At 33.1% G+C, this 16071-nt stretch overlaps 2 protein-coding genes across 2 annotated transcripts; one reads left to right on the top strand and one right to left on the bottom strand.

The window, feature by feature from the left end:
* Positions 1–492: 492 nt before the first annotated feature.
* LOC107189128 (organic cation transporter protein) lies at positions 493–10944 on the top strand. Its single transcript, XM_015577601.1, has 8 exons — positions 493–558; positions 1385–1726; positions 2304–2551; positions 3999–4285; positions 5174–5540; positions 6631–6869; positions 7796–7971; positions 10636–10944. Exons 1-8 carry the CDS (start codon positions 493–495, stop codon positions 10942–10944), a joined length of 2034 nt encoding a protein of 677 aa, XP_015433087.1.
* A 910-nt stretch (positions 10945–11854) lies between these two features.
* On the bottom strand, positions 11855–14037 carry LOC107189139 (mediator of RNA polymerase II transcription subunit 31). Its single transcript, XM_015577614.1, has 4 exons — positions 13800–14037; positions 12865–12954; positions 12509–12796; positions 11855–12039 (listed from the first exon to the last, which is right to left on the bottom strand). Exons 1-4 carry the CDS (start codon positions 13864–13866, stop codon positions 12002–12004), a joined length of 483 nt encoding a protein of 160 aa, XP_015433100.1. The 5' UTR covers positions 13867–14037; the 3' UTR covers positions 11855–12001.
* Positions 14038–16071: the final 2034 nt, after the last annotated feature.

Below are 16071 nucleotides of genomic sequence, written 5' to 3' on the forward strand. Positions count from 1 at the left end.
CCAGCGCCGCCAGGAATCGGTTCCTCTTTTCGAAGCTGTCCCCCGACAGATAGAAGACTCTTCCTCTCTGTTAGTGCATGCTACACCCTCACCGATGACACTTTGTCCGGGCTCCGCGAGAACAAGTTTTACTCGACACGGTGAATTTCCCATTGATTTCTGACGCCTCGACACGAACCTACTCTGATTTTCATTTTTGTAAAGAAATAATCTTGAAAAATCGTTTGATGTCGATGTAAATGAATAATGATTTTTTAAAGAATATCGAATTGAATCCGTTTCACCGCGATTCTTAAACAGTGCTTTCGAATACAAATGGATGAGTGGATTAATGTGAGTGCATCGAAAGTTTCAACGTCCATCTTCATTTTGCTTTCCTGGACGGATTTTTGGATGTTTAACCGTGAATTATTTTGGTGTTGATTAACAATCGTGACGACGGTCTGTTTTTTTTTTGCTTGCACTGTGTGTTAATTATTCATATCACGAGAAATGAATGATGCTATGAGCCATGCATTACCGGTCTTTCATAATTACACGCCGAAATTTTATTGCCAGGTGAGACTTTCAACCCCTAAACCGTGAGTATTAGTTTAATAAAGAAAAGATACTGACTAAAGGGCTCTGTTTGAAACTGTCGTTTGTAATAGCTCCAGACTTTGTTATTAACAAAATTTAAATGTTCCTTCGAAAGACATATTTACAAACAAAAAATAATATTAATGCAACGTTTTAATCATTTTTACACGTCCCTTCTCCGTAATTACATTCGTTCTGATATGTTTTCATACTTATTCCACATAAGTACATTTTGTTCCTTACGAAAGTTCATTAAATTCAATATATTATTATTTTTCGTAATGTCCTATGTACATGTCCCATTCAAAAAGTCTATTAAATCGTATCATTACATTCCTATAAAAAAGAAGTTCAACGAAAGTTATCGTTATAATACTTTAACCCTCATCCGTCTCTCACTTTCTCCAATTGATTTGTCTTTCCGTGTCAAATTGATACAGTGATAAACAAATTAATATAATGAAGAGATAAATAGTTAAATTCGCAAATTCTTGAAAATAAAAATCAAAGAGCCTCAGCTAAATTTACCTACACATGACAGAATAACGTCATATCTGAGGAGAAAAATGTGTCGAAATGACACAAGGTACAGGATGAGAGTTAATTACAAAATCAGAAGAAATATATTCGTGTTCGAAAACATGTAAAAATGATCTGAAATCACCTTGAAAAGAGTACAATTTTCGTGACACGTCACTTACATATACATACATATAGTATTCTCAGTTTCTTACGTGTGTGAGAAGAAGTCAATGAACGAAAATGTGTTATTTCCACAAATTAGAGATCAGTCTCGCTGTTTCAGGAAAGAAATGGAACGAAACGAACGTACGGATGCCAGGAACTGGCCAATGTGACCCTCACGAGCAACGTGACTTCCGGTCTCGAGGACTATTCCGACTCGGACCTGTGTTTCGGCGATTATCAATTCGCCACCGAGTTCGGAGAGAACAGCGTGGTGACGGAGTGGGGTTTAATTTGTGAAAAAAAATATTTGACATTTCTCGGACCGACGGTTTATTACGTAGGAGTTTTAATGGGCGCCTGGATCGCCGGACTTTTGGCTGATCGTATAGGCAGACTTCCAGTTCAAGCGATTTGCCTGTACACACAGGGGACTATGGCCGTTGCACTGTATGTCGTACAGGTAAAATGATGTTCACATTTTCAAACTACGAATTTCAAGAACAATGCGTGTATGTGTTGCGAATAAAAAATGTTAATGAAGCAGCGTTTAAGATTAAATTAATTAAATAACAAATACAGCATATAAATGAAATAATTATACTATTTCTTAATTAAGAAAATAAAGAAAGACGAGAGTAGTTGGTAAAAATAGCAGTAAAGTAGTGGAAAGTATCGTATTATTTAAATAGTGTCAAATATAATCTAATACTTGACTATATGTATATAAATGATAGTATTGAATAATCAATTTAATAACTAATCGTTATGTTCATTAGACCTTTCATATTATCTAGCTTCTCAAAAATATATTGAAGGAATTAAAAACATTATTATAGAATTTTTGTCTCATCACTTCCGTTACTATCAGTTTTAATATGAAAAGAGACTGTATTTCTGCGAATAACAGTGGTAGTTTACTGTATATGCACATTCCAAACTAATATTTGTATTGGCGTGCAAAATTGAGAAAAAAAGAATGGAGAATAAATAATGCTACAAGTTGTTCCTTCTTTTCTGTAACGGTATATTCATTTTAGAATTACCCCACGTTCTTGGCCCTTCGAGGACTGCAAGGGGTCTTTGTCCAGGGTCTACAAAATTCTACATACATTCTTTCTTTGGAATTGTTCCCGGCAAAAGCACGGACATTCGTTGCATTAGTTATGCAAATTGCGTGGGCCATCGGTTTACTACTTCTGGCTGCGCTCAGTTATGCGATACCAGATTGGAGAATCCTGCAGCTGGCAGTTTCAGTTCCCACTGCCATTACTGTTCTTTACATTTGGTAATTAATTTTAACCATATTTTAAAAATAACAAAGTAATCACGAAGTACGTAAACTCGTGCATGTAGAAACATTTTTTTTTTCATACGTTCCGTTTATATTCATCTGCGGTACAATGATAACTTTCATTTATTAATTTGTCTTCCTTTGGTCACGCTCCTTATTATTGCCAGTTTATAGTTCGATTTCTTTAAATGAAATGTTATTAAATCCTATACCCAGATAGCACACAGACGGCTTCACGACGACTTAAAGACGCCTGTTTCAGTCGTTCCAGTCGCCTTTCAGGCGTCGTGAATAGCTTACGAACAGCTTAGACACAGCTTCTGACCGTCTAATGTGACAAATCAAGGCGTCTTAAACAGGCCTGGATTACGACTGAAGCAGTCGTTTGAAATACGTAATTCGTCGTATTTATCGAATTTAAATTAAGTCAAATGCATCTCTTTAAAAAACGCCATTAGCACATATTAAAAATGGTTATCGATACCGATTAATTGCAATATAAATTTAATCAAGGAAAGCATTATCAAAATGAAATCAAACTTAATAACAATTCATTTCGATTTACTATATTTATACAATATTTAAATATTATTTGTGTTATACGGGCACATACATACATGTATATAATATATTTCTATTATAAGATTAAATTATGCACGAAATGAATATAGACTACACTTACAAGAAATATGCAATAAACATGTAGTTAGTACACAACCGAATATATAGAGTATACGAAGTTCACAGAACACACCGAATATATGCACGTCAAATATACATATATAATATCATATAAAGAATACAAATACCATACGTTAGAGTATTACAAATTTTACAAAATATACAGAACAAAATAGTATACAGAATATGAGAAATATACATATAGAGTATATGTCAGTGCTTCTTAACGCTAGTGTTCCTCAAACTTATTAAAGGTGTTTCATGAAATTATTAAAGCACAACACACTAACTTGGAATCTGTATATGAGTTGTAATCTATAATTTTCTGGAAAATCATATAAATTTTTGTTCTTAGTTTTTTAACCTCCGTGAAATTATGTTCTGCACATTTTAATTACAATTAAAGATGTTATATAATTTCGAAAATGTTATGGATTACTTATAAATGTATGTGCTTACAATAAGTGTAATATATTTAATGTAATCTATATAGATTAAAAGAAGTTCCAAACATGATTTAATTTAACTTCTCTTTTGCGTTAAAATGCATATAATCATATCATTATATGTACTTTGTTAAGCACCGCGCTTGTTTATTGCACTGCCTTTATTAGAAGTCAAACAGCTTTTCTAGAATTCATAGAAGTAACAAGACGGTAGTTATAATCAAGTTGTACTTGATCTGATTAAGAGGAACCACGCTACCATAATTTCACGGTTTTTATTACCGACAAGGGTAATTGTTAATTTTGATTTTCAGGATCATACCGGAGTCGCCAAGATGGCTGTTAGCAAAGGGTAAAACGACGGAAGCGGATATGGCGTTGGAACGTATCGCAAAGTACAATGTCTGTTGCACGAGATCGCGACGGGAAAATGCTAAAACCGAGGCGATCGTGACTGAAAACACGACACCGATTAAACCGGAGAGGAAGTCACGCGTTTCATCCTCCGAATTGAAGAAATCGAAAACGGACAGCGACATGAAAGATGAGGCTGTCAATTTGCTGACTAATAACATGGAAAGTAGTCAGCAGAAAGTTCGAAGTAAGGAAGTTAATACGAAATCCAATATAAAATACGCTTACTTTCAATATAATCGATAAATCAAAGTTTATCTTAATAATGATGTCTAACAATTTAATTCATTGAACATAATTACTCACTAATATTAACTAAAATTCTGCGTACAAGAAAACAAGGTAAAAAGGGAGAATGAAAAATTTGTATCAAAGAAAAGTACGTAACATCGAATCTACATCAAATTCGATAGACACCCCCTGATTGCATGTACATATTGGGTCGAGTGTAAAAATTCTGATGAATTTTGCTGCAAAAGAGTAGCTCTATGTCATTTTACAAGAATTATTTATTTAATGAATCTGATAGTCGCCATTGCTTGTTATGATTTTCAACTGTTGTTTTGGTAATATACGGATCATTTCATCGTAAATACCGGGTTACTCTATAAAACAAAAAAGACAGAACATCTGGTTTCTTGAAACCTCTAATGCCTAGAATTTTGTTTCTTCTTAAATCTTTAAATTTACAGTTTATCCCCGATTGGGAGCAACCTAGCAGTTTCACCAAACAGATCACAAATAACTTTCACGATTTTTGCAACATTTATTCGTCTAGAAAACTCGTATGCATATCACTACGACTGATAAACAAAGCCTATGTAGTGTCGTTTTTAATTTTATTTTAAAACACTATACCTACTCATTGAATCGCGTCAATTTGTGTTCTGAATAATAATTTATGGTGTTGCATTTCCATCCATGTATAATAAATACATCAACAATTTGTTTATTGTTTCTAGAATAACCATGACAGTCACATAAATCATAACAAACCTTTGCACTGACCCGATAGATAGTTGATTTCTATAGAGATTATACTCGTTGATAAAAATAATTTATACATATCTTTCAGAAACTAGTCTAAGAGCAATTTCTGAAAATCTTGAAAACAAACTTCCAAAAACGGAATCAGCGTCAGACTCCCCAACATGTGAAAATGGTGAAACGGAGAAGAAGAATATTCCCACGAGCTCGAAGAGTCACCGGAAGTCGAAATCCATATCCCAGCCGGCCGGTAGTCAACGACTCTCCATGAAAAATGCGTACGATATCGTCGAGCTGCGAACTCCCGCGAAGAATGAAATATTAACTAAAGATGAAGAGAAGATAGAGAATAAAATCGATGACAAGTCCAGTGACACTCAAACAAAACAGGAATTGAAGGATCTGTTCAAATCCTCTCTGCTGAGGAAATATGGCGTAGTATTGTTTTGCCAATGGTAAGCATTTTGACATTTATTCCTCGTGCAAAAAAGTATCAAATGAATTAACACACGATACCTGTATAATATAGATTTGTTCATATACGGTTAGAATGCAAATCGAATGTTATTCTTTCGTAAAAAGGATGAACAAAATGAATAATGTGATTATTATTGTAATCCTAAATGATATGTTACAAATTATATAATAAATCATGAGTTCAGATCTAGCAATTAATGAAAGAAGAAAATATTCTATACAATGATTCAAAGGAACCGATACATTAAAACTGAACACACAAGTTGACGCAGCAAACTACAGTAGTTTTATTAAGTCACTGAAAAATAGTGTTTCGCTATTTAATTGAGTGTAAAATTTTCTTTCATATTTTCATCGACAGCGTATGTTGAGAATATTTCACCATTTTCTTAATTATTATTACCCGATGCGACGTGACATCTTTCATTCATTCACTTAACCTGAATAATATGATCAGGCTGGAAGTAAGGAAATTTGATAGCATACCGCAGATAGCACATGGCGCCTTGAAGACGCCCATTTTACGGCTGTTTTAGGTCTAACGCGCCTTTAAGACGTCTTCAAGGCGTCGTTGGACGTCATGTAGAACAATGTATGAAAAAATTGAATATTTTCAAATAGATTTATATATTATGTATGTACTGGATATGGCTGGCACCTGATATTATCGTTTTGACTTACGTCAATATTATTATCTGAAGGTAGAGAAAAATAGATAAAAACAAAGTTACATGGTTTCAAGTTTCAAGGGGGACATATGATATGCGAAACGAAATTTTTTTAGGTGAAGATATTTTGGATATTTAAAGTTAACCTTCGATTTTTTAAATGGGAACATATATTTTTTATAGATCATTTCGAACATCTCTCATGAAAGTAAGCGGATAGTGTTTGTTAAAAATTAAAATTCGCTGTAACTCGAAAACAAAATCAAACAGGACATATGTTTATATGCACTTTTTTTTATTGTTTCGATGTGCTGAAGTCACCCCTAAAATATTTCCCACTTATTCTGGAACACGCTGTACATATTTGTATAATATTATGCTCCTTTCTTGCTTGTTCAAGGTTAACATCTTCCATGGCGTGTTGCGTGTTCATGGCACTGATACCAAATTTCCCCGTGAATCGGCACGTCACGTTTGCGCTCGGGGGCGCATTAGAAATTGCAAGTTACGTGTTCGTCTATTTCGTATTGTCCAGATACGGTAGACGAACGCCTATGTCTGCGTATCAGTCTTTCAGCGGCGTTATTTGCATCTTAATGGCAGCTATAATCATTCTGACGAAGCCTGCGATTGGGATCGGTACGTAATCGAAATAACGAGTGCCATTTTACAGTAGGTACCTACCCAAAATAAGAAACAAAAATATCCACTTTATCGATAGCACTGAAATTGACTCAAAGTTTATTCAATCTTGATTTTCTTTACACGACTACGTACATATTTGCAGAATTACATACAGGGTGTCTCGGCTAACTTGATCACCTCGAATAATGTCTTAACGGTACACTTTACTAACAATTTGAGGCGTGGAACTTAAATGGCATCAAGGAGCACATCTTATAAGGAAGGTGCTTTTCTTGTGGGTGGAAACATTTCAGAAATTTCAAGGTCACCGTGATTTTTTTAACAGAATTACCTATTTTATGTACTATACATCGATAGAGCATCAAATTCTAAGTAAAAGTGTATTGATCTTCATACGTCCTAAACCTTATAGTTAACGAAATATTTACAAAATAATCATTGTATTGAAATCGCTGTATTGAAGTTGAGGGGCATCGGTTCAAGCACCTATAGCTTCGAGAACATAATAAAATACGTACCTGCGTATTAAAACTTATTTTGTAAATATCTCGTTAATTATTAAGTTTTGGACGTATGAAGGTGAACATATTTTTTCTCAGAATATGATACTCTATCGATCTAAGGTACAAAAATAAATCTGAAATGCCTCCACTGTCAAGAAAGGCACGTACCTTATAAGATGTGCCCCTTAATGCCACTTATGTTCCACGCCTCAAAGTTTGCATAATGTGTACCGTTTAGTCATTATTCGAGGTGATCAAGTTAGCTGAGATACTCTGTATATTCACCATCATAATCGGTAAAATTAGTATTCGTCTGATCAGTAACATCGCTAAGTGTAATTTTAATTATTCACAGAAGTGGATTTCTCTACTTCTAGAGTCTTGATTTTATTTTATTTTTCATATTTCCATGTTCAGATTTCACGAAGACCATTATACTCTCGCTCGGCAGAATAGCAGTGATGAGTACCATTTCCATAGCGTATTTATACTCGATCGAGATCTACCCGACTGTTGTGCGAGGGACCTGTTTAGGCATGTGCACCGTTTTCGCGAAAATCGGCAGTTTATGCACACCACACGTATTACTATCGGTAAGATTTTCTATGTGACTACTTGTGAAATTCATTTCATGTAATATTCAGAATTCAATCTTTCATTGTACAAGAGTTCCATTTTTCAATCGGGTGGAAACGTGCTTCGCTTAAATTGTAAGTCGCGTTACGTTGAATGATATTTAATCCAAATTTTCGTATTCACTTAGGATTATTCCAACCCTCCATACTACCTCCGATCCTCAAAGTATTCGAACGGCTTAATATGAACATAACTTAGATATGTTTCTGAAACATTCCAAACCCTTCCATACATGCGTGAACTAATACATGTAAACTTAGAATTTATTACTAATCACTTCATCGCAATAAGATCACATCTCATTTCTCGATACCCACATTTTTTATTAATAGATTCTGTAGTTCCTTTTCTTTGAGTGCGTTTCGTTGTTAAAAATTGTTTCCCAACGATATTTTCTCTTCAACTACTTTAGGGGTTATGCCTACCTGCGAGCTCGAAAAAAGACATGTACTTTCGAAATTTATTTTTACAAAACTTGAAGACTTTTTTAAACATACGTCATTGTATTCGAAAGTGTACATTTTAAAGTGCTTATAGTAATTTCTTCAATGCAAAATATGAATAAATAGGGGAAATATCAGCGATCTCCTGGCAGCGTTTTTATTATAGGCGTTTTGCGGTGACCACTGTAACTTCGAGTTCGTTTATCTAAAATAAAAAATCCGAGCAAATTTAGTTAATATATTAAATTATCTAGTGCCCGGTCGTTCATTATCCTGAAAAATTAATTTACGACAAAATGGCGGCTGTTTAAAATCGAAGTATCAATTTTCGCCAAAAGAATCGTTCATTGATCGAGCACTCGATTTTTATGTATAGAATAAGTTCACCGAAGCTGAATCAGTTCGGTGCAGCGATTTGGTCACCGATTTTGAAAATGTGGTTCGAACCGAATCAATGCAAATTTTTTATATATAGTTATTGTTAGTACTACGGCTTCATATAGCTTTGTGTATTTACTAACACAACCATAAATAGCATTAGAGCACAGTATTCATGACTCACGCACCCCTAGAAAGGGATTCTACCACTTTATATCTGCTTCCAAACTCCCCAAACCGTATACTTTAAACAGGCGTAACTCCGCCAATTTTGGTCGGATCAACTTCAAACTTTCACACAATATTTCGAAAATGATGTACTGTAAAAAAATATTAAAACGCAAAAATCAATTTTTTTTAAATTTATAGGTAGACAGCCTTAAGTAGGACGCCTTAAGCGTGAAACAAAAAGCTACATTCTGAGATGTCCTTATTTATTCTGATTCTTAATATCTTCTATCGCTCAACCATTCTTAAATTCTTGCAAGAATCCACTTTACACTCCTTCAATTTTTCTCTTCCTTATTAGGTTGGACTTAAATACAGCTTTGTAAGCTGCGCCTCTCCTTTATACCATATTTTAGATTTTAGTTCTGTATATGAAGATACTTTCTTCATTTTTATTATTTTTTTCTCTTCTTTTCTTGTTGTATATATTTTTACATATTTTTTTCTATGGTGTAAAAACGACAGTATTATATATTATTATTATAAAATCGCGATTTGTCGCTCCTCCTCCTCATATTGTTGCATTGCTATCTACGCCATCCCGTGATGCGAGCCATCAATAGGTAGCAAAAAGTAAAAGCGCGTCGCCAACTAATAAAAACAGTCGCAAAATAGTATCAACTGTTCCGAGACAAATCTCGCTTCAATAACCAGGCTGCGCCATCCTATAATGAGAATACTATGCACCTAATATTAATAAAAATGCGAATGACGTAACATGGTAACCCAACGAGTGATTAATAATACTACATAAATAGGGGTAGTGTACCAATCATTGTTATCGAATGCAAAAAGTATCGTAAAAGTTCCAAATTCTACTACTACTATAATAAAAAGATTACATTTTCCAACCCTTAAAAAATGAAAGGGACACTATCGATAAAAAGTTGGGCACATGAATCACGTCTACGAGTGAAAGGAGACTGAGATTTGTTTATTAAAGAAATGACATTAAAAAATTGTAAATAATTGCATACCTTTACAAAAGTTAAATGTATCGGGAATTGTTCCGAAAAATATTAACTTTGAGTAAGATTTGACTAAATTTATTAACAAGACAGGGTCAAAATGATTATATGTATCTTTAAAATAACTAAAAATAGAACAAAATGGCATAAAGGAAAATTAAATTTTACAGGATGCTGCGTTTTATTATATTAATATTGGCTATGGTTGTCCTACATTACGTTTGCTCAATTATTTCAATATATCAGCACATTTGTGCTGACACAACTTTTCCTAAATGTAGACAACAAGGAGTCAAAGTGCAAATTTCAAATTAAAATAAGTTTTAAACTAATAGTTTTAAGATATAATTCTTATTACAGACAGTGAAAAATTACATCGATTGATGTTTAAATGTATAAAGTTCCATTTAAAAAAACAAAAGATACAATTGCACGTTTTAGAAGCGCCAATGCATAAAAGTACAGAAAGTTAATACACGATATGCACGTATGATTAGATTTTACTTTATATCATTGTTGTCTATCTCTAACTGTTTTAAAGATACAGCTTGACCCAATTAAAAATTTATAAAACACAAAACTCTGATTATAATTTTTGTTTCAGGGTGAATACTTTCCAGTCACCATTCCATTAATTGTCATTGGAATGCTCTGCTTAGTGTCTGGAGGCCTAGCTCTGATTCTACCGGAAACTCTGGGCAAAATTTTGCCCGACACTGTAGAGGATTCAGATTTATTGGTTGTAAAGAGGAGGGAGAAGAAGGATAACGAAACTTTAAATAACGACAGCGTGCCGAATGAAGAAGATCTATCAGAAAGAGAAGTACTTCGAGCAAAACTCTTTTCGGAAGATTGGGTGGACGCCGGAAATGGTATATTAGTCAATTTTACAGACAATAAGAATTCTGAGTGACAGAATGAAACGTAAAGCCATTACGTAAATAAAGAAGTTAATCGTGTATTATTAACAATAAATAATTGATGGTGTTGATAATGCGCTGAACTATTGGAGAGTAAAATCGATTTCTAAGATTTATCGTAAATATTTCTTCTTTATAGCATTTTCATATTAAACGACTGAACTACAGCAATACTTTAAACTTCTTTGTACGCACCTAATATTTTAGATTTCTAATATTGATAAGTGATATTCGTAAGTTTTTTAATTATTTTTTGAGGGAAGAAGTTTCTAAAAATTTATGAAAATACTCATAAGCATGTATCATAACGTTCGTTTTATTATAATTTAGACTAATCAGTATTTAATATTTGTTCTACTTACTGCGTTAAACGTTAGAATAATTTTAATAAAACGATCAGTAGTCACTGCCTGTTAAATTAAGAATAGGTTTTACTATATAATTAAGAAATATTTAATGCATTTGCGTTTCAGGCACAAAAATAATATTAGATGTTTTATTAACTTTTTCGTATATAATGTACGTACATTTTCATTTATATTGTCTAGTAAAAGTAATTGTACATAAAATGACCAAACACAAATACATATGTAATTAATTTTAAATAAAACATAAGGAATAAGAAGCATATAACTTTTCATGGAAAACTGATGGCTTTTGCCAAAAGCGCTAACAATTGTACATGCGACAAAAACCAAAGCATTCGCGGTAATATTTAAATATGAAAACCAATTATTGTAAAGATTATTTTGATACATAAAATATTACTCGGTATTGCATAAATATAGTTTTCATTTCATCAACTACCAAAGAGTGAAATTTCTTTATTAGTGAAAATCTTATTCTTTTACACGAGTATATTAGGTGGCAAGAGAGACAAGAAAACCAAACATTATTGGAAATATTATATTTATACAGAATATTCCAAAGTCAAACAAATTTTGTAACAAAATAAAGTAGGCGACTTACTATGGCTATATCCATTCCTCCAATGCTGTTCCATCATTTCCATTGTCTTGAAGTATAAACAGTGTAAACATTTATAAACAGCTATTCAGGTTTCAGGATCACTCGTCCAAAATCAGATTCTACAATTGGAGTACTGTTATATCAATTTGTTTCTATCAACTGTATAGTATAAATATACTTCTCTAAACGTGGTACACATTAATACTTTAATTTGTAGAATAGTCTGATCATTTATGTACTTATATTACATTTTCCATAATTATGTGAGTACTGCTTTGGAAACTTTCTGAATAACCAGTATATGTATGTTTAGAGTTATTATCGTATCAAGTGTTTGTAAATTAAATATAAATAACAGACAGAAGGAAAAGAGGGAGAAGCGTAATCACAAGTATGTAACGAACATAGAAAAGTACTTTATTAGTGATTTATCACAGCCAAAAAACATGACTAATAAAACAATTCTGGTAGAGTACTATACAAATAATCCTACATGGTAACATTTGAAGGGTGTACTTTTTATGGTCCAATTTAATAGAGCACTTTTTTGGTCATGTATTAATCAAGGAATTTTAGGTTGTACAATACCATTGTTCTGAGGATTCACATGTTGTGTTTGTTCTGCTGCAGCCTGCAATAGTCTTGTTCTACGTCTGGTATAATGTTGCCACAACAATATCTGTTGGTCATCTATAAATTTGGTACACTGAGAGTTTACTACTTCTCTTCTAAAGTGTTCATATTGCAATAAGTCTAAAAAGTACAAGCACATAGGGTATTTCAGGTATTTTGCATACTCTGGTTCTTTCCAGTATAATAGATACTTAAGATAGTTAATGAATGTTGAATCTTTAAAGTAGCCACGTTGTGCTAGAACTATAATAACAATTATTAGTATGCTTGACAGAATTTGTAGACTAAGTAACAATTATTAAAAGACATACAATTTAAGTAATTTGGATTAGCAAGACATTGAACAAATTCAAGTTCAACCTGAAATCGTAAACGTTGTTGATCATCTGTTTCTGGACCCCCTAAAAAATAGACAAAATTTGTTATTGTGCAATCCTATTATTTCAAACATATACTTTAGGATATATCAATTACTATGCTTATATCATCATGAAATAAGTTTATAATGACTTCCATCACTATGAAATTTAAAGAGACCCTCTAGTAATGTGTAATATAAATACTACATTAGCATTGATATCAATGCAAAATTTACTTCAAAAGAAATAACTAACTTTTACAGCAAGCTCTTACAATGTTAGAAAACCGTTAAAAAAGTAAATGACACTAAGATCATTTAAAAAAAACAATATTTTCAAGAAACTGATGATTACCTGAAGTTTATACATATTACAAAATATCACAAACTTTTCCAATTACTTAATATGATTATCATGAAGCTAAATTTTAAATGTTAATTCTAATAGATGCAATATAACCTAACACAGAATATATATGAAGAGATTCAATGATCACATATGAAGTAAATTATTATAAGAGCATAGTTTACTTTTTAATAAATATCAAAATTTTGATAAGTCATGAATTTAATTCGCCTTGACATTACATTAACATACACTAAAAATACAACAAATATACAATACATAAGGAAAATGATACAATCGATTTAAAATTTGAGAATACAAATGCACCAAACGATATTTGACAAAATAATAATAGTATTACACATTAAGTGAAGAAAACACAAAATTTTCTTTTAATAGACGCTTGTTTATTTATATGTACATTAAAGAATAATATAATAACAGAAAGGATAAATTAGACATGAAAAACAAATATCGTCTGTTATAATAAGGGAAACAATTTATAAATAAAACAAATTTTATGAACTCTATAAAAAAAATACCGTTCATTCCAATGAAGGATGGTTTTCTGCCTTTCATGAGACCCGGAGGATCATCCAAACGGTTCATAGTACATACATTAACTTTGAGGATCTAATTATTTCGACGGTGTGTTGATAATTGAATTAAGTTTTATGAACAAAAGAATAATAAATATTTATTACAATTAATGTCTATAAGAATCTTGTTATAAACTACATCACACCAGTTATGCACAGATTTCTGCAGATATCTCATTCATATCTGATACCAATCTGATAGATATCGAAAAGCATACAATAATAGGTACGAATGCCACAGAATGGCGGAAGTAGAGCCATCTTGCTCAACTTGCTCTTGCGGGAAATGTGAAACCTTAATTCCCAAAAGTAAAGAGAAATGTAATAAGTAACTTCGTGTGAACATATGCACTGAATATTGTAGCCATAATGAAGCGATACTCGTAACAACAATTATTGATTAAGACGTTATAAATTAATAACTAATTAATACATAGTACAATTATACAGAATTATATCCCTAATAACCAGTTGTGTATCCTCGCGAACTAACTTGGCTTCAGCTAGGGGAAAAAGTGGCTTAAGAGAAGGGCCTCCTACCACCCGGTAAATTTATTTTAAGTACTGAAATAAATGTTAAACTGAATATTAATTTGATACAAATTTCAATAATTCCCAATACTAAGTGGTAGGAGGTTTTGTCCTTACATCACTTTTTCCCCTAGTGGAAGCCGAATTTGTTCGTGAGTGGACGTGTATATTTTCGGGAACTCAGGCGACTATAGACATAGGCATATATAAACGGAGCATAAGCTACCACTTTCGGCGAGGGGACCATAGGATTGGAGGAGAAAAGACAGCGGTCGTTAGATATACGTCGGTTAGCTTCGGATGCATTCCGCTCGATTCGGCTCGTTATTATAGCTGGTGGGATGTGTGTAGAGATGTTATGAGATTATCGTAATGAGATTTATCACAGTGATCACTGAATCACGATCACGGTCGTAATTTAACTCCATTTACGACCGTGATTGCGATTTTTTTATCTTTAGTGAATTTGCTTACTGCGCTCGTAAGTCCTTGATCTTTAAACAGAAAAACGTATTCAATATGATTTTACGATGAATTACATTACTATTTGTGTTTGTAAAAATCAGTAGAAAAAACAAGAAATTCTAAAAGAATGATTTGCTAGGTAACATGTAGATTATAATTTATAATCATTAATTTATTCATTATTCTTCATTGTTTCTAATTATTCCTTCACTTTATAAGATATAACTCGAATTTTTGTTTTGATGTCGTTAATATAAAATATACAGATTATGTGTCGTATGTAAAGAACTGTTAGGTTTCTCCACGATTCAGAAACGATCACGAGAAATCACGAATCACTGTGAAAAATCACCGTGATTGGGAACGAATGTGATCGAATCACGAGTGATTCAGAAGTAGCAGTTCACGCCATCTCTAGCTGGGTGCCATACCCACTGAACTCTATTCTACCAGCGACTAGGTATAGAATAGACCTATTATCCAATGCTTTTTTCTGTCCCACGTTCATAGGGCTACGTAGCCATGTTACCATTTTAGTGTCAATATCCGACGTTACCGATAAAGCATGAATTCTGGGTATTATTAGCACAAATGAAGTGTTATTCCATTCATATTGTGTGTATCTATATGATTTGACGGGAATAAAAATATCCGATGCTTCAGTTTAAAGTTAAGGGATAAATATGACAGTCATAAAACATGAAACGGAAAAGTATATATGTTTTCACTTAACTACAAGACAATTTATTCTAAATGCATCGTTAATGGACACGTTATTAATGTTACTTTTTACATGTTCTTGTTTTATTCGTTTTTATATCTTGCTTTACATTTGTATATTTGTAACAGATAAATTCAGAATAGATGTAGTTTCATAAATAATTTATTAAATTTACCTTTTGGCCGGCGGCTTACAATTTCCCTTGCGGGAAGCCTTACCATAATGAGCCATCTCGTAGCCGCGGGATTCCGGGAATCGGGTGACGTCACGGCGTGCGAGCGAGAGCGATAGAGCGAGCCGCGGTATCGGTGCTCTCCGTCGGTGTTGACGCGTGCCGAAAAATTTCGGTGGTCTATGGGGGGAAGTGTGCGAGCGAGAGAGTACGGTAGAGCGTGCCGCGATATCGGTGCTCTCTGTCGGTCCAACGCGCTAGTGACGTTGCGTACCTGGCCGTACCATCTGGTGTTTGGGTCGTTCAAGGAGGAAGGTCGTTCAAGC

Source organism: Dufourea novaeangliae, unplaced genomic scaffold (genome assembly GCF_001272555.1).
Source record: "Dufourea novaeangliae isolate 0120121106 unplaced genomic scaffold, ASM127255v1 scaffold144, whole genome shotgun sequence".
Lineage (NCBI taxonomy): Eukaryota > Metazoa > Arthropoda > Insecta > Hymenoptera > Halictidae > Dufourea > Dufourea novaeangliae.